This window comes from Pelmatolapia mariae, linkage group LG20 (assembly GCF_036321145.2).
Source record: "Pelmatolapia mariae isolate MD_Pm_ZW linkage group LG20, Pm_UMD_F_2, whole genome shotgun sequence".
NCBI lineage: Eukaryota > Metazoa > Chordata > Actinopteri > Cichliformes > Cichlidae > Pelmatolapia > Pelmatolapia mariae.
Genome location: NC_086244.1, coordinates 39563367 through 39582782, shown reverse-complemented (window position 1 = coordinate 39582782; position 19416 = coordinate 39563367). Strand labels below are relative to the sequence as shown.

The following is a 19416-nucleotide window of genomic DNA, read 5'->3' as shown; positions in this document are numbered from 1 at the left end:
GAGAAGTGCTTTGCAGCTTTGCATGGCTCACAGCTGAACACAGTCCACAGTGATTTAGTCACGTGCAGCTACTAAAACAAGCTGGTTTAGTTCATCTCCTTTTAAGTCAACCCATTCTTTAAACCATCTGTCTTCTGATTGGCTGCCCCTCATAAACATAAGGTGTGGACAGCAGATTGGGACTTCAGCACTCTCAGCCAAAATTGCCATATTACCATATAAGAAACACTCAACAACAACAACAACAACAAAAAACACACACCAGAATGTGAGAATAGAAATCCTGCCTACTGCAGCTCTCCTCTTACACCAGACAAACTTAGACACATGCATGTACTTACACATGTACTTCATTAGTTAAAACGAAACAAAAAACAGGCCTGGATCCTCATACTCATTACATTCCCAGGGTTGCATGATTAGTACGCCTTTCTCTAGCTGCTAACCTGTTTGCTGAGGAAGCATGTGGCAGCCTCCGCTGTTGTCACAAACACCCGGTGGTCCAATCTCGCCCGGCTGACCTGGTGTTCCGGGGATCCCAGATGGCCCCGGCTTACCATTTTCTCCTTTGGGACCTGGGATTCCCAGCTTAGACTCACCAGGAGGTCCTGTGGAAACACATTTTAAAACAGTAATACTCTGCACAAGAATGATACATATGAGCGGGTAGAGGGAGGTTTGGAGTCTTCTCACACCCCCGGTCTCTGCGGCCTGCTGGAGCGGGGGGGCTAGGAGGAGGAGTTGGCCGTCCGACTGGGGTCTGGTGTGTGGGGCCTCCCTGCTGCTGCGGAGTCGGGGCAGTCTGCTTCTCCCCACTGCAGGGAAAAGGGTAACACCACCTGGGTCTGGGTGCAGTTTCCCCCTCCAGGGGCAAGGGTACCTAGACCCGGTTCTTAGAGTACGCTTGGGGAGTGTGATTGTGTGTACAGCGTCTCTTTATGTCTGTCTCCACGTTGGTTGAGTGTGGAGTAATTGCCTATGAGAGCATGAGGGTGGGAATGGATGTTTGTATTTGAGTGTGCCTGTATGTCTGTGTCTATATGTCAGGTTGGGTATCAGACGCCACCTCTCTGGGGACATCTCAGGCCCTCCAAGGTTTGGAGGCCTATCTCCCCCCACCACTTCCCCTGCCGGTGGCAGACGCCCTCAGACATCGATGCGTTGGTGGTTCTTTGTGTCCGGGGGTGGGCGTCCGGGTACACACCGGCTCACTCCTTGGTGGCTGCTTATCCGGGCCTGGAACCTGGGGCTCGCTCGGGCCACTTCGGGGGTGGGGTGCCCTTGGCCTCTCGGCCTGGGGCTCGGTCACTCAGGCACAGCTGGCTGCCGGCGGAGCTCACGGGCACGTCACTGCAACCCCCCCTGGCTTCTGCTCCGCGGCTGCTGAGTGATCCCTCATCTGGGACTCTCCTCAGCTCTTTCTGGGACAGTGGCGCGGCTGCCCCTCTGTTGGTCTTCCTTGGTCTCTTGTGTTCTGGGGGCCTCTGGATGTCTGGAGTTTTGATCTCCTCCATACCTGCTTCATGCCCTGGAGGATGGGACTGTGGCCCCCCACACCCTCTAGCAGATCATTACATTAAGGAACCTTTTAAATACAAGCGCGCTCATGCTCACAGGTGTACACACAGGTGATCACACACACAAACTACACCCTTTTTGGCTCCTACCTCAAAGCACACTGTGCGCTGTCGATCTTACGTGCTGCACAATAATGTTTAATATTAAGTATTTAGTGTTATATTCCCATATATCATTGTGATGTTGTTTATTCTATTACTCTCGTTTTCTTCTGCTTGTTTTCTTTTTTCTTTCTCAACAGGTGATCCAGGTGATCGATATATGTATTTTTTGTCTGCTTATTTTGTTGGTTTTTGTTTTTTGCCCTTTATCCCCGTCCCTCTTCTCCGCTGTTTTTTTGTTTTGTTTTGTTTTGTTTTTTCCCCCCTCTTTCTTTCTCCCTTTTCTTTTCCCCTGTCCCGTATCTAGCAAGTAAAAAAAATAAAATAAAATAAAATAAAATAAACAATAAAAGGTAAATCAAATGGACCATTACGGCAAGGCTGGGATGGTCCATTTGGTAAAGTAAATCCGTTGGGCATCTTTCTTCGCCTTTAGACAATAATTCTGATGGCAAAAGAACCAAACGGGACAGGTTTAAAAAAAAAACAAAAAAACAAAAAACCCCCCCAAAAAAACAGTAATACTACATTTTATTTTAGGTGCTTATCAAAACACTCATGCTACGAGACAGTCAAAAACAAGGAGTTTATCATTATTCATTATTAGCACATATAGCAACGGCTGCTTTTCCAAACAGCTGAATTCTTCTACTGGTTCACCACAGGGTTGTTGTCTCTCTCCTCTACTATATTTTTGTACACTAATGACTGTCGCAGTACACAGGCTAACAGGCATTTCATTAAATATGCAGTTGACACAGTCATTGTAAGCTTTCTTCATGGTGAAGAGGATTCCCATTGGCCTGTTGTGGATGAGTTTGCTTCTTGGTGTGATCAGTCATTCTTAAAGATCAACACTTTGAAAACTAAGGACACGGTAATTGACTTCAGGAAGCCTTCCCCCCATTCTGCACTGACAGTAGTAAATGGTGCAGCCATTGAACTGGTGGACAGTTACAAGTATTTGGGGGTTGTTCGTTATAAGGCTCTGTCCTTTGAGTCACGTCTTGCTGCTACAGTGAAAAAGGATCAACAACGGCTGTACTTTTTAAGGAGACTGAGAGGTTTTAACGTTTCATCTGAAATGATGACCCTTTTTTATAAAGGTTTTATTGAATCTGTTTTAATGGTCTGTATCATTGCTTGGTATGGTAATGTGTGTTTGAACAATAAGACCAGACTTAGTAATCTGGGTAAAGTGGCTGGTCAGATTTCAGGGAGGTCTCAGGTCCAGCTTGTGGACTTTTATAACAGGCAGGTGCTGAGGAAGGCAACCTCTGTCATGTTGTGTTCAGACCATCCTCTCTTTAATGATTTTCAGCTGCTTCCCTCAGGTCGTCAATATAAAGTGCTTGGAGTGAAGACCAAGATACACAGTGTCTTTTGTACCTGTTGCTATTGTCATGGATAATAACACTAAACATAAGGGTTGTTGCCATTACACATTGCACTTTGTTGACAACAAAATTTGGGCTGTTCTCTCTGGGCTTTTTAAAAAATATATATATATATTTTTTGTGTGTGTGTGTGTGTGTTGTCTTTGTTTGTTTTTGTCTTTCTGTGTATGGACAGACTGCAAATCAATTTCCCACTGGGGACAATAAAGTTACCATTGACCATTGACATCATTTCAAGTTTGGTAACTTGGAATGTGTGTGTGCTTTTATTATGTTACTTAAACAGAGGTACCTGCTAATCCCTTGACCCCTGGGTGACCCTGGACATTGGACCCTGCATCACCTTTCTCCCCAGGCACACCTTTCCTTCCTGCAGAGAGGGAAGAGACAAATCAACGTGATAACTTTTGTTAAACATCAAACTGTAAGTGATGTTTTGCTTCCAACAAACCATCTACTAAGCTTACCTTGCTCTCCTGGATATCCAGGCCTGCCAGGTGTTCCCCTTGGGCCTACACGACCCTGTGAGCCCCTGGCACCCGGTGGGCCCTTGGGCCCTGGTATTCCTGGTTCCCCTGGAGGCCCCACTGGCTCTTCAATTGGAACTGGCTTACGACCGATCTCGTTAATGAACATGTCGAGTTTTAACACCTCCTCTGAAAAAGCAAAGAATAAAAATGTTTTGGCACTCTTATTGGACTCTTCCTCACAGTGAGGAGGGCAAACAGCACTGCAGACAGTATGCATTTCTGACATGCTTGCTTTTAGAGTGCTTACTATGTACTAGTTGTTCACAGGCCTGTGTAACCAGTTGGTAGATCATAGCCATGGACTGAGGTTCTCCCTGTAAAAAACAGAGTTACAAACTGTTTCTCCAGATAAAGTCAACTGAAAAGAAACTAAAACATTTTAGAAGGTATTTAAAAAGAAGATCAGATACCATTACAGCTGATATAAAAACAAAGAAGATAATGATGATATAACACACCTTTTCTCCTCTTTCCCCTTTATTACCTGGCAAGCCCTGTAGTGAAATATAAAAGAGTGTAAAGATAAATAACCAGCTGTAAGGACAGGTCAGACTTTTATGTGATATTTATTTCCTAGGTCTTACCGTAGGTCCCACAGGACCTGGGGGGCCCCTTTCTCCTATAGGCCCTGGGTATCCTGGCATTCCTTGGAAACCCTGTTTATACATGGTAGATAGAATATGCTAGATGCATAAACCTACAGTGAATCAGACACAAAGTCCTGATAGCAAACAGTTTCATTATACACACACCACATGTTTGTATGACTTTACTTGATAAGGTCAGGACACATAAAAGAGCAGCTCATCACACCTCACTAAGGAGGTGAAGAACCGGTTCCCAGTGGTTCTCCTTGGAATTGTTAGTCTGTTTGTCTATCAATCCCACTTTTCAAGTCCACTTTCACTTGCGTAATTAAATAGCATACTGAATTAGTTTTTTAAAAAGTGTACTGTGTAATATGTGTAATAACTACTTTTTCTGAGTAATGACCAAACACTGATCACAACAAAGAGGGGAAATACCTCCAACATGCACAAACATTTGACCACACAGCATGCAAATCATTTGCAACATATAACGTAACGTGCATGTAATGTCTTTGATAGGTTGCTTAGCAATGGTGGTGACTCTCAAAGTGGAGCCAATGAGAATCCAATGAGTATCAATAAGAGAATTGATAAGGAATTTAATTAAAGTGATACCAATAATTGAATAGGAATTGCTAAATTGGTAACAACTTCAACCTCACTGTATAAAAAATAAAAGAACCAAATGAACAGAAGTTGAGCTGAATGTTGTTTTCTGTGTTGAACAAACCCACCGGCACAATGTACATTTCAAATTCCTTTTATTTTAAATATGTTCATATTGTCTATTCTGTAAAATAGTCAGATTGTCTATTCTTATTTAATTCACTTAATATACAGAATTCACCTGCTTGCTGCTTACATGCTACTACTGCACATTCACCTAATGTATATATTATATATAATGTTCTTCCTCCCCCCCTTTTTTGCACAAGTCGAGGAGCGTGTCAGGTTACATTTCACTGTGTGTTATACCTGTATAACTATGCATGTGACAAATAAAGAACCTTGAACCTTGAACAAAGATACTTTGTCCTGAGAGTGGTGCTAGAGGACAGCTCGTGTAGTGTCTAAAATGGAAAAGGTTCATTCACAGTCTAAACTGTTCCCTGATGATAAGATGCACTTTCTCAAACTCAGTGTGACTGCCCAAACTTAAAATTGGCAGCAAAGGCAAAAATGCATACAAACAGATGACGATGTATTTACGCTTTACCCTGGGTCCAGTGACGCCGGGTGCGCCCATGTTACCTTCCACACCTCTGATGCCCTGTGAGACATGTAGCAGAGAGATGAGGACAGAAACAGAGCTCAGCTTGATACATTCTGTGCTGACTGAGATCAAGCAGCTCACCTTGGCACCTGTGATTCCCTCCTCCCCTTTTTGACCTGGAGGTCCTGGTACCCCCTAGAGAGACAGAGTAGGTTGAGACAGAGAGCTGTTAGAGGCAGATGGTTAGGTTCTGGTGACTCCATTACTTCACTTTAAACTTACCTGCACTCCCGGTCGCCCAGGATCTCCCTTCTCTCCCCTTGCTCCTGGTGGACCCTAAAGAAATTAATACGAGTACGTTTTTTGCACAATAAACTATCCACATGGATGCACATACATTCGTTTAGCAAAGCTTTCACCATAGTTACTGTATTGGTACACATTTAACCCTCTGGGTTCGACAGATGGGCGAGTCCAAATGACATGGTTTGAAGTGCAGACTTCAAACTATATACCAGCTTTTAAATAGTGTTTATATCCCATCTAAAATTTGGGTTATGATAAATAATTTTCAGCATACTTTTTCCTGAGTACTGTTGTCATGTTTAGTGCAGGAAGAAACAGTAAACACTGGACTTTGTAAGGACAGCGCTTCACTTGCAGGCAAAAAAAAAAACAACAACAAAAAACTGTGTAGCCGGACACATGAGGTTGTGCTGAAAAGAAATGTTACAAAACAAGGCAAAGTAAACCGTTTTTAAGGTGAAATATAAAGGTAAAATCCAAAGTAGTCAAACACAGCCAATTATACCCTGGACTCCAGAGGGTTAAACCTACCTTTTTGCCCTGCATTGTAATGCCTCGTGGCCCGATGCTGCCCACAGGTCCAAGGCCTCCCTCAAGTCCAGGATTTCCTGGAGGACCTACTTCTCCCTGAAAAAATAAATAAATAAATAAGAGACTAATTCAAAGAAAAGTGAGACTTACAGTTAGATGGTTCTGGTTTCAACAAACAATCTGAGATATTATTCTATGTTATGTTTTCATGTTCATGAGTCTGATTAAGTTTCCTTCCACTGTCAGTTGTGCATTGATGTAACACTCATTTATTGTGTATTGTGTATGCGTTAGTCCCTGTAGGGAAATTACTCCTCTGCATTTAACTCTTTCACCCAGTGAAGCAGTGGGCAGCCACCAATGCAGCGCCCAGGGAGCATTGTGTGGGGACGGTGCCTTGCTCAGGGGTACCTCAGGGTAGCCGTTCCGACCTTCCGATCATGGGGCAAACACTCTACCTACTGAGCTATCCCTACCTACACTGTGACTGAAACTTCATGGAAACAGCTGTTCAACAGCTGCATTGGTATTTTTTTTTAGCTGATTCTTTGCATATTTTCTTCAGGGAATATTTAATCGTTAAAAAAAAAGTAATGCCTGTTTGCTAAGTCTCCTCTTGTGGCAGGAGCAGCAGGGTTTAAGCTGTTCAACTTCTCAGGCAAAATGAGAAAAACCTGACTGTTATACACAAACGTCTAAATAAAGCCATGACTGCATCTGAAAGGTCTGAATAAAGCTTTCAGCTCACCTTTTGGCCATGCTCTCCTTTTTCACCTTTTTCACCACGAGGGCCTGGCTTCCCCTGGGAAAGAAGACAAAGAGCTGAGTCTTTAACAGTGAGGAATCATGCAACAAGTACTCTGGGTGTGTTTGAGGTGACATACAGGTGGTCCAGGGGGACCAGGAGCTCCAGGGACGTCAGAGGAACAGGTACAGGTGTACGCAGGGGTAGGGCAGCTCTCCTCATCTCTCTTACACAGACACAATAATAAAGATATTAAATGTGCAAATTTACACTGTTCTTAGAAAGGTTCTCTCAATGTTGCACCACCACTTGGTAAAAAAATCATGACAGCTATATGATTTTTTTGTGAAATAATAAGGGTTGAAGAAAGGTGAATGTAAATATTAGCACACTGACCACTCCAGGCAGGTCACAGCAGGTATCCTCTGAAGCCCACGTGGTGTTACAGACGATTTCAAAAGACTGCAGCTGAAACTGGAAGTGATGAAGAGCACAGAACAGACACTGAATACAGGACAGAGGAAGTGATCGTCCACAGTTTTTAAAGGTATGTTTAGAGTGCATTAACCCTCTCTGGCTCAAATTAAGTTTTTGTTGCTAATGCACAACCAAGTCCTGCAGTGGTACTTCTGAGTAAAAACAACTCATAAAATATGTATGTGGGGTAATCAGGTTGTTAGTTTTTAACTGTTGCAAATCGGCAACGCCTGCCTCGAATGGGTTAATAGGCTGAGCTAGAATTAATATCAAAGAATGTGAAATACCGGGGCTGAGCCACTGTTAGGTCCTCGGGTCTTCACCAGTTTTCCCAGCATCTCAAATCCATCGGTGGGCAAGTTGCCTAGAGGACGGGCTGGCCTCTCACCCACGTGCTGACAGTCCACAGACAAGGATACACTCACCTGGCTAACAGAAAGGTGAACCTGCCAAATGGAAGAAAATGTGCCGTTTAGGCGTCTGAGGTCTAAGTCATCATATCTACTAACTCTAACCCTACCTCACACTTTGGGAGAGTCTTCCCCTCACAGTTCAATGAAATGCAGCGGGGTTAAGTTAAATGGTGATCCTAAACTGCCCATCATTGAAAAAATGTGAGAGTGGACGGTTATCTCTCTCCCAGCGACCATAGGGCGCCTCTCAGCGTAGGGTAGCCTATGTTCCTAGTTTTATGTTCACCTTGTGAAAACTGCCATAGAACAGCCTGTGGACCTGTGGCTGGTCAAAGGTCAGCTCCTGCACTTCACCTCTGTAGTCCAGACTGAAATATAACAGGTGCTTGGTGGTTGCTGCAAAAACACAAACACACAGCATAATAAAGTCATCATTTGTTATTTCCCGTAAAAGCCACAATATTGAGCTTAGGGAGGCAAGTTTACAGAAATGTGTTCACTTCTGTTCTCTGTTGTTGTTAAAGAACAATGTAGACGATTAAGGGACTGCAACAAGTCCAAAGACAGGCTTCCAGTGCAGGAGGCGGGGAGGTGCAGGCAGTGTTACTCACGGTCAATCACCACTCCCATCTTTGGCTGGAAGTCATTGTCTGTGAGCTGCCAGAGAGCAAAAGGCTCCCTGGGTGTATCCTGCAGCATTCGGAAGGCAATGCTGATGGTGTGCTCTGGGGAGAAACCTGCGGGGTGGATAAACCTGGAAGGATGGCAAGACAGACCGCAAGATTCACTTTTTTCTATCACTGACTAAACACATTTCTGTGAAAGTTTACATAATTTTCCTTTCCATGCCTGAGTCTCACAAGCACAGCACAAAAAAGGACCATGTGATGTTAGGGTTGGCTTATGAGACATGCTACAAAAAGTTTGAAAAGCATTGCATTAGTGTCTATGTCAGTGAACTGGTGTTTACTCAAATTAAAATACAATGAAAAAGAAAAGGTGGAGGACTGAAAGAAATTCTCACTTGGTGCTCTGTGTCAGTTGGACGTCTCTGTACAGAGTGTAGGTGGGGAGCGTGTTGAAGACAAAAGGCTCGGCTGCCACTCCCTCCACCGATGAGTGAGCTCTCTGAGTCAGACCAAAGGCTTCCATCATGTTGAACCCTAAACCAGCACAAACGTAACAGAAACACAGTGTGGTGCTTCCTTCGTAGTTGTTGTTTTTTTTTTTTTTAAAGTTTCAGTTTAAAGGGAGGACAGCGTGTCTCACCTTTAACAATGCTGTTTCTGATGGTGACTTCAGGGCACACTGCAACACAAGAGTGTAAAAGTAGGCAAAAGTACTGCTGTATTCTCGGGTTTTATTCAAAAACAGTGTGTACACACACCAACTTTCTTAGAAATATTTCTTAGAAATAATATTCCACTTATTGTTTACAATTTAAAAACAAAAGTGATCTCCATCGTATTAAAAAGCTTTGCATATCAGCACCACAGTCATTAAAAAACGATGCCCATTCTTACCGGAGGTCAACACTTTCACTTAATTTCATATTAATCTTGAAGTTATTGTTTATTCCACAACTGCCCGATTATCAAATGGGCACCTCCTTCCTTCTTTTATTCTGGTTTGTCATTCTTCACCTTTAATCTCACTTTTAAACATATTCTAGGTTAAATGTTTATTATTATTATTATTATTATTATTGTCTAATATTATTATTATTATTATTCAATTTTTTTTCTTTGTGTTTTTGTAATTTCACCACAATCTACCTCAATACCGCATTTATATCTAAAAATATGGAAACACGCTAGCTGTGAATAGCTGGTGTGCACATGTCTATTTACAGTGATTCAGTCACTAACATGCAGTAGTAACAATAACAGTGTCTAGTGCACATGGTCCGTGAATCCAGTGGTAACTTTGACGGCACCCCTCTGATTTGTGCGCATACAGGTAAATGATAGTGTTGGTGAAAACTGATTGCTGCACAGGACTGGAACATATTATTGGTGGGCTATTGCCTTTCAGCTGGATTTTGATTCATGCAAAGACAGAAACACACACACACACACACACACACACACACACACACTCTCTCTGACTGGGGAATCTGCTGACCAACAACAATTCTGAACTCGTGTGTTAAATTCAGCCCAAAATATTTCATAGGCTACTCAGAAGAAGCTGAAGATTAAGTATTCGTGGATTTAAAGATTTACCTTCATTGTGGATAGGGTACATCCGGGGATGGATGGCGATTCGGGCTGGAGCTGCAGCTGTAACAAAATTGCATTGAAATTATTTATATAAAATAATTTATAAATATATTACTGTTCATACATAAACTGTGAATTAAATTAGTTTTTGTGTTTGCTGGCCAATGATCATCTGTGTTTCTAAGAACATGTCAGACCTGTGGGATGGAGGATGGAGACTGCCGGGCCCTCTGCTGAGCCAAGACGAGAGTTCACGCTGATGCGATACAGAGTCTCAGGTTCCAGATCAGTGAAACAGTGGCTTCTGCTGAACTCACTCACAACTTCTTGCTTTGATTGCTTGTCTATGCACAAATGCACGACAGAGTAAATTGCCAGAAATCACTGTAGGTTCTGTTACAACTAATAACTCACATATAATGTATATACAGTAGTGTGAAAATAATTTAATATTTTTTGGATGTTTGTCACACTTAAATATTTCAGATGATGAAACAAATTTAAATATTAGACAAAGATAACACAAGTAAACACAAAATGCAGTTGCTAAATGAAGGGGTTAATTATTTAGGGAAAAAAACCCTCCAAAGCAGGTAGACAGCAGCAATTCATGGTTCTATTTACCACAGCAAGACTTCCAGGTCCTGAAGCAGAAAAACAGTTCCAGATAATACATTACCACCACCATGCCATATCAAACAGCACCACTGAACGACACAGGAAATCATTCTGTCTGCATCACAAGTCTGCAATTAATCAGGCCTGAGTGTGTTTAGTGAAACTCAACTCAGCTTTCCAAAAAATGTAGTTAGTTACAGTTAATTCATGATTTAACAAGAGTGGCAATCTTTTTTTTTTCCACAGGACCAGGGAGGTTTCCCTAATCTATGAAATCATCATTTAAAAACTGCATTTTGATGCAAAACACTAGGAAATCAGGAAGGGGGCAAACACCTTTCCACATCACTGTAGACGTGATTACAGAATACCTTTTACATCCTGGATTACAATACGATAACCATCAACGGCAGATACTGGTCTCCATGACACACAGATACTGGAGTGGTCTGACCTGACCACACTCACACTGCTTACCCGCAAAGTGGCTAGAGAGACAGAAAAAAGGCAGAAAACAAGCAAAAAACACAAAGCCAAAGAATGTCATTTATACACCAACTAGCATGAACGATAAACGTAGACACAGTGCACCCCCTAATTTTTGAACTTGCAACCAAGTTTCAAGAGCAGTACTGTCATTGTACCGGTACTGGCTGCTGTCTCATTGTTCAGAGAGCCCATCATTATGCAGAGAAAGGAATCTGTGTCTCTGGACCAAAATGACTGTACGTGTAGTGCTGTAGAAACAATACTGCCCAAAAACCTTGATGTTTCTATATGAGGAGACCTTCAAGTATGCATATCCTCCTGTAAGGGTAAAGTAATGGGACATTTGCACTTTTTGCATGTAAACCTGTCGGTCTTCACTGGAAGTTGCACTTGAGCTGTCTTGGCATCTTTCCCTTGTTTGACTCACCAGTTTTGCCCTGAGCTGAACCGCTGCCTCCTTCTCTGTTGTGGTACTCAGCAGTGACCAAGATGCTGTAGCGTGTATCTGGCTGCAATGACTCCAGCATCACCCGCTTCTGTCCACCAGGGACCAGCACCTGCAGACAACAAACCACACTATCATCTCAACACAGTCAAAACTCATTTAAAGTTTTGGGACTTATGGAATTTATGGAACTCTGACACATGACAGCCGGCTGGAGGCCAGAATAGTTGAAGATGTAATGACTACAACCCACTCACAGTGTGATCCTGGCTATCAGCTCCAGTCAATGCCATGTAGGACACACGATACTGGAGGACATGAGCATTGGGAGGTACCCAGCTGATCACCATGCTGACGGCAGTCTCATCAGAAACCGTGAGGCTGGTTGGGCCTCCACCAGACACTGCAGCAACATCATAGAAGAGACAAAGTACCACAGCTAACGACACTTAACACTTGATACTTTTACCCTCACTACATTTATTTCATAGCTCAGAGTTCTAGTTACTCAAAGATGTAACTTTAGATGTGAAATTTAATCTTTAAGTAACTAGTACTTTGAGAACTGCCATCAATTACACAATGAAGTTCATTTACTTACAGGTTATTGTAGTAGTAATGCTATATTGTACAGAATATGACATGAAGGGCTACTGACCACAGAAAAGTAAAAGGTAACTGGGCCTATAGACTAACAGGAGAGAAACAAGCTTTCTGTGATCCTATGATTTTTATTTCTGTGTTTTTGTGGTAATCTTGGATATCTTAGGTTGTCTCATTACTGTCATATATATCCTATCATTAAAACATTGACTTCTAACAACTAACAGTGTCTCAATTTAATAAATAAATAATTAATATGGATGCATGACTCAAATGCATGACTTTTAACTTGTCTATTTTTTAGGCTGAACACTACTGCTAATGTGACTTAGGTAAATGGTTTCATCAGGCTCGCCCTTCCTGAGTTTTAGAAATGCTCAGGATCAGAAAATGTGTGACTCACAGGTGCTGTAGCGTATGGCCACAGCTTCACTCTGAGCTCCATCTCCATAGAGCGCAGACAGTGAAATCTGATACTCCTTATCATCCTCCACCCCTCCAAGAACTGCTCCTTCACTGTCACCACTCACACGCAGCTGAAATACACAGCAGGGACACACAGCACAACAGTTTATATCGTATTTTTTAATTCATAATATGTACTCCAGCAATCCAATAATTTTCCCCACCTGTCTCAGGTCGCCTCCACTTAGGGAGATCCACTTAATGAGGTAAGAAACAACATCATCAGCTGCAGCTTCCCAGCGCACCGTGATGTCACTGTCTGAGAAATTAGTTACCCTAAGGTCTGCAGGAGGAGGCACTTTCACTAGAAGAAAAGAATAATGTGTATGGAAATAAAAAAAAGAGAGACAGCTACATTATGACATTTTTCATTATTAATCAATAACATTTACAGTTCTGTGCAAAAGCCTTGAGCCACATGCTGAAGTATTTCTTTGGACATTATCTGGTTTTTCACTCCTTTTTAGTCCATTTTTTGAACCTGACCATTTTCTGAGGAATGCTTTTTTTTGTTTTGTTTGTGGAACCACTCAGCACTGACCTACCAATCATTCAAGAATTTAAAAGCATCTAACGCAACTGATGAACTAATACTGTGTCTGCACATAACAGAAAACTTGGGAAAGAACCAATTTTAAATCTTTAAGCACTTTGTTACTAGCAGCCTGTAACAAAAACACACCATTTACTCCCATATCCTCAGCTCAATCTATGGAAAAAGAGCAAAGATAGCACCAACTTTAAAGGCAAAAAATAGTTGCATCAACAAGTTTATTCCCAAAAAACTATTAATAAAAAAGACAACATGAAGTCAGTTTGATATAACAAATGTAGCCTAAGGTGATGCCTTCATGCCAAAAACAAATATTTTGTCTCACGTGTGGTGACGTTACTGGTGAGTGCTGCAGACAGGCCTTGTGCGTAGTGAGACTGAACAGAAACGAGGTATCTGGAAAGAGAGGAAAGGTTCTGCACCAGCACTGAGTTCACTCCTGTCACTTCCACCTGGAAGGATATTTAATATATATCAATGACTGACATGGCTGAGGCAGCATTTCATTTATCAAACATTTTGAACTGTTAATGCAGTAAATGGGACAGAGTACAGAAGCTTCTGTACATTAGTCTGAAGTACAGAAGCTACACTTTACTTTATTAACTTTACTAAACCATTAACTATCAGAGAGAAACGGTATGACTGCAAACATGACTCACTTGTCATATCAGCCTATTTGGAGCACAACACTGTGGCGGTGGTAAATTACCAGTGGTAATTTAGTACTTAAAAGGGAACTACTTCAATAGTACGCAAGTGGCTTGGCAACAAGATATCAGACCTCCAATAAAGCACAATTCTTTGCACAATATTTAAGAAAACTGTCCCCACTAAAGGTGGAAACATCTTTCATCACTTCAGGCACAACCACACCATAGAGTACAGCCAGGTTAAACAAATGACTCCTCTGAGCATCACTAGTTAGACTCCATATGACAGGAAGAGCACACTTTTACTGATGAGTTACCGATGGTAGTAAAAGTGAGCTTTTAGAAACTGGTTAAAAAACTTGAACCAAGATACAACATGCCATTTTATTAGGTGCTAATGAAATTGAAATTGTGTAGTCTCCTGAAGAGTTACAAGGTTAAGTTACCTATCCTTTAAGACTGGCTTGTTTGGGAAGGTACCTGCTTGACATCACTGCCGTGGTTGGTGCTGTAGGTGACTCTATGGCCGGGGACCTCCCCAGCCCCGGGCAACCAGCTCACCTTCATCATACTGTGGGTGACTATCGGGAACTGAACACTCAGTGGTGTTGGGAGGGGGACTGCAAAGTAAGAAACAAGAGCAGAAGAACTTTGAAAGTGCTCTCAAGTGTACTGAAGTAACTTTGGAAAGGTACAGTTACCAATGTCTATATTACAGAAGGATGATCTTTGACCATTTTAGCAGAGGAAACAATGGTAGAGTGCAGAACGGTGGAGAAGGAGAAACGTTAAAATAGGAAATCATAAAGACACAGCGTAAGTGAAAGTGAAAAATCCAGTCTTAGACTTTTTAGATAATGTCTCACATGTGGTGGTAACAGCAGTGACAGGGTCGCTGGGTTCCTCCTCATAAAGCGCATAAAGAGTGACAGAGTAGTCTGTGGCTGGCATTAATCCTGCCAGCTCCACCACAGTTGGTTCTGCACCGAATTTCTCCTGCAAATACAGAAACAACATCATTCATCCATCTCATTACTGAGCGCAATGCTTTGTACTGGGACTGTGCTGTGTTGGGATTGTATCTGCCAACATTAGTGTAAGGCTGAACACTGATGTTGTGATGTGATAATAGGCCACTAGCAGTCAGTAGTCTAAAATGACGGTGAGTAATTGAAGATGAGTGTCTAGGAACAATAAGCTGCAATTACAAAGTATTACTTTTTTCTGTATCATTAACCAGCAGCAAAATATAGTCAACACATTCTGTCATCACCTCCTTGGCATCATCAGGCTCTCCGTGGCTGAGTGCTGAGTACAGGATCAAGTACTGTGTTGCGCCGGGTGCAGCACCCCAACTCACTTGCAACGTGCTGTAAGATGAAGGAGTCACTTTCAAGTTGGCAGGCATGGCCAGTGGCACTAAGTAAGAGGAAAACAGACATGTCTTTGTAGTATACACACTTTTGAGTACTTTGTTTGCTGAGTACACATGGTGTGTAAAGTAACAGTGACAGCAACCAAACTTCCATGGGTGTAGCTTTAACTTTAGCTCCTTTAAATAATGAATCACATGTGTAACTGTACTATTATAACCTCACTATGATGCTTGTAGCATATGTATGTTTTTCCCTAGATGTGTTATTCAATCTGGATGAAACTTACTATATAAACTGCCCAGGGTCCCAGTATTATTAATATCTATATAGCTTTAGGGAATTCTTTTTATAACACTCAAAAGCTGTTTTTGCCAACTCACTATATAAGTGATATAATGAAAATAACATTTGACGACTGTTCCTTGTTATCAGCAGAATATAATTTAAGGGAATTCTGCTGACTACAGCAACTTCATACTTACTGATACTGTAGCAACTATGACAAAATTACCACCTTTCATAAAGGATGGAGCTGGAATTACTCTACATTTGTGCTAAATTTCTATACCTATCAATCTTTAGCACCTTTAACAGTTATGCTAGTCTTACATGTTGTGACAGTCCCTCTGAGCGCTAAGCCTACGTTGTCCTCATACACGGGAAAGATAGAGACGTGGTACAGAGTTTGAGAGGAGAGGCCTTCCAGCAGCACAACAGATTCTGAGCCGGGTAACACCACCTGGAAACAAAGCACTGCTTAGACTAATATTCTGAAAACATATCATACATAAAACTTAACATACATATCATGATCGATCCGACAACTAAACCCAAAGAATGTGTAGCAGCACTGGATAGTATTTGCTGTTCCTCTAAACAAGGATCTTATTGTTGCTGGACAGACGTAGCACATGTTACATGTTCTACACATTCTGGGGGTTTTTATACATTATGAATCATCTAGGAATATACATCTATACATCTAGGAATTTTTGTAATAGCAGTGAAGTTCATTTCTGGACCTGGAAATTGTAACATCTTCACATTGACAGTTGAGATTTGTTTACATAACCATCCTTGTGCTTTAAACCGATATGGCAACAGCGCCTGTGAACCAAGCAGCAGCCTCTGTGGCTAGAAAGTGAAAGTGAATGCTCCAACCCCAGAAACTGAAGTTATCTCAAATAGCAACTCGAGACAGGCTTCAAAACAGGGCAAAAAACCTTGTATACCAAAAATGAACAGACCACGATATCATCCACAGCTCAGGAGAGGCCTAGCAAACAGTTACAGGTTAAAGCCGCCTTTTTTCGCATTCATCTCTCAGTCAAGTAATGTAGAACTTTAAACCACATTACAATTTAAAACAGTGCGGTAAAAATTCACATTCATAACAGGAAATAAGTCAGAGGCTGAAATGTTTTATGTATCAGACAGTAAACAATGCTTTTTAATAAGGAGTTAACAGGATACTTTTAAAGACAGGTGGTTGCTCTTTTGTTATGTTCAACATTTAGCTAGCCCCTACCAGCATTAACATTTATGCCTCAGCTCAACCTTCTCATCCAGATCTGATCACATCCATATTAAAACAATCACAAAGATACCAATAGCGAAAATGTTAAACTTGTTGTAGAATGGTGCCTAACCCCATTTTTATTTACAGCATGTGAAAAGAGGCAAGATGCTAACCTCCTGTGGACTCTGACTCTCAGCACTGTGGTACACAACTCTGTACTGTTGGACCGGCTTCACAGGATTGGTCCAGTGAAGCTTCACCTCTCTGGAACCAAGCTCTGAAAACCGGAGATCAGTAGGACTGGGGTAGGAGAGGGCCGGATCTGCTGTGGAACCAGGCTCCATTCCTGGACACACAGAAACACAGAGCATTAAATCTCCAGGAAACAGTTTAAATCTGAACATCTGATGCCATTAAAAACAACTCAGTTTCAGGCAGGAAAACACAGATAGCTACAAAGATGGGTGGCATACGCTTTGTGATGCCGCGCTCCTCTATCCTCCCGCACAATATGTGGACCAGCCGTGCCACCAGCTTGCTGAGCAGAGGGAAGTCATTAACATTGTAGACATTCAGATCCACTGGCTCCGAGGCCACTTGTCTCAACTCCGCTTCATCAGCGTTCTTTACACCTGAATAACACCAAGTTGTGCGATAGTTTAACCAGCTAAGGACATAACATGTTAAAATAAGTAGTGAAACCCCCTCTGAATCTAGTCTAATGACTAAGTAGTTTTAGTCTAAAGCAGGGGTGGGCAACTCCAGGCCTCGAGGGCCGGTTTCCTGCAGGTTTTAGATCTCACCCTAGGTCAACACACCTGCATCAAATGATTAGTTCATTACCAGGCCTCTGGAGAACTCAGCTGTGTTGGATCAAGGAAACATCTAAAACCTGCAGGACACGGGCCCTTGAGGCCTGGAGTTGCCCACCCCTGGTCTAAAGGCTAAATGGGAAAAGGGAAAGGGAAAATCACTTGACCTGCTCTACTTGCCCATCTTACCGACAGCAATGATTTCAATGCCTGCATTTTTCAGCCGGTTGGCTGCAGCAATGGCATCATCCTGAGATTTCCCATCAGTCAACAACACCAGAAAAAACGGAGTGTCAGATCTTGCACCTGCACTGGACCTCATGTTCTCCTCCATGACGTGGAGTAGTGCCTGACCTGGAGACATGGTTAGACACTGACAAATGCACGGTACACATGCAGTATCAAACAGCATCGGCTGAGTGTGTACCTGTAAATGTGTTTCCTCCCTTATATCTGAAGTTCCTCACTGCCTCCAACAGCTGCTCTTTAGTGGTGAAGTTGTTAAGGTGCCATTCTGTGCGTGGGTCTCCACTGTACTGTGTCAGTCCTAAGACAAAGATGCTAAATTATACATGATTTTATCATCTATGTTGGTTCATAACAGATAGATAGAATAAAAAAGACCGTCAAGTTCTTCTCTGAGTGATCCATTTCAATATGTCTGTGCTTTAATTGTCCTTACCTTTTGTTGTCACCTCATAAAACAATAGATGATTTTAAACCATAGTAACTATAAAACCTTTGGTGAAAGATTAGTGGTTTTACAGCATTTTTTATGGAAATAATGGGTGTAAACAGTGTTGTTGCAGCTTATATGAAGGCAGCTCAATATGATAAAGTGTTGCAAACATCAGGGGATGATGACATGAAACCTTGGCATGGTAAGTAAAAGTCGATATTTTAATAACTTAATGCACAAATGGGAACAAGCCAAATATTGATTTGACTTGTCTCTGTTTGAGCCCTGTGATAGCCTAGCAGCCTGTTCACAGTGTCCCCAGTCTCTCACCCTATCACAGCAGGACTTATTCAAGACGTTTATTGTCATGTACACCGCAAAACACAAATGGTTACGCAGAGCAATGAAATTCTTACTTTGCGGGTTCCCTTCACACGACTAAAAGAAAGTATCTGTATTATATCTGTGACCTTGACTTTATTAACAGGTGAAGAAGATGAATGGATAGATGGATATTTCGTTTGTATGAAACATGGTAGAACTTATTTTATCTAAACAAATAAACACATGTAACATTAGTTGGGTGATTTCTGGACCAAAAAATTGAATTCATAAATGTTCACAAAGGATGAAAATAAACTAGTAATATGACACATAGCAGCCCATACACTAACCACTAACAGGGAGGAGCAGCGAGCCTTGGCTGCCATGTGGGCACATTATATAACCCTGTTCTCCTGGTCAGCCTCTTCCCACATGATGGTCAGATATAAAATATGGCAAACGGACTGGATGCAAACTTTATTAAGACCATTAATAATAAACAGTTAATTTGTAGTCAAGACACCATTAGTCAATAGTTTATTACTATTAATAATCTATGAAATACTGACTAATAACCTTTATAAAATGGTTAATAGCTGATACGTAAACAATATAAACAACACCTGGATGGTTACAGTAAAATTTCAACATATATATATAAAACTTTATAAATGGTCAATAAAGACCGTGCGGTGCAGCAATAAACGTCACATGATGGCTCAATAGCAGTCTCTGTAACAGCTATTCATTATTCATGGCTCACATTGTAATATATGC

General features: G+C 41.8%; 1 protein-coding gene across 1 annotated transcript in view; it reads right to left on the bottom strand.

Annotated features, from left to right (window-relative positions):
* LOC134619011 (collagen alpha-1(XX) chain) overlaps window positions 1–19416 on the bottom strand; it is a 36640-nt gene that overhangs the window by 170 nt on the left and 17054 nt on the right. Inside the window, exons 7-40 of the mRNA XM_063464687.1 lie at window positions 18064–18183; window positions 17826–17990; window positions 17298–17456; window positions 16998–17170; window positions 15915–16044; window positions 15203–15348; window positions 14796–14925; window positions 14410–14549; window positions 13602–13728; window positions 12888–13027; window positions 12662–12794; window positions 11913–12058; window positions 11638–11767; window positions 11093–11209; window positions 10301–10447; window positions 10107–10163; window positions 9151–9189; window positions 8906–9044; window positions 8493–8635; window positions 8168–8277; window positions 7756–7914; window positions 7388–7465; window positions 7131–7217; window positions 6995–7048; window positions 6247–6342; window positions 5692–5745; window positions 5551–5604; window positions 5413–5466; window positions 4191–4262; window positions 4065–4100; window positions 3854–3920; window positions 3544–3732; window positions 3369–3446; window positions 447–608 (exon numbers count right to left, since the gene is read on the bottom strand). Coding sequence (XP_063320757.1) covers window positions 447–608; window positions 3369–3446; window positions 3544–3732; window positions 3854–3920; window positions 4065–4100; window positions 4191–4262; window positions 5413–5466; window positions 5551–5604; window positions 5692–5745; window positions 6247–6342; window positions 6995–7048; window positions 7131–7217; window positions 7388–7465; window positions 7756–7914; window positions 8168–8277; window positions 8493–8635; window positions 8906–9044; window positions 9151–9189; window positions 10107–10163; window positions 10301–10447; window positions 11093–11209; window positions 11638–11767; window positions 11913–12058; window positions 12662–12794; window positions 12888–13027; window positions 13602–13728; window positions 14410–14549; window positions 14796–14925; window positions 15203–15348; window positions 15915–16044; window positions 16998–17170; window positions 17298–17456; window positions 17826–17990; window positions 18064–18183 — 3831 coding nt within the window. The remainder of the gene's footprint in view (window positions 1–446; window positions 609–3368; window positions 3447–3543; window positions 3733–3853; window positions 3921–4064; window positions 4101–4190; window positions 4263–5412; window positions 5467–5550; window positions 5605–5691; window positions 5746–6246; window positions 6343–6994; window positions 7049–7130; window positions 7218–7387; window positions 7466–7755; window positions 7915–8167; window positions 8278–8492; window positions 8636–8905; window positions 9045–9150; window positions 9190–10106; window positions 10164–10300; window positions 10448–11092; window positions 11210–11637; window positions 11768–11912; window positions 12059–12661; window positions 12795–12887; window positions 13028–13601; window positions 13729–14409; window positions 14550–14795; window positions 14926–15202; window positions 15349–15914; window positions 16045–16997; window positions 17171–17297; window positions 17457–17825; window positions 17991–18063; window positions 18184–19416) is intronic.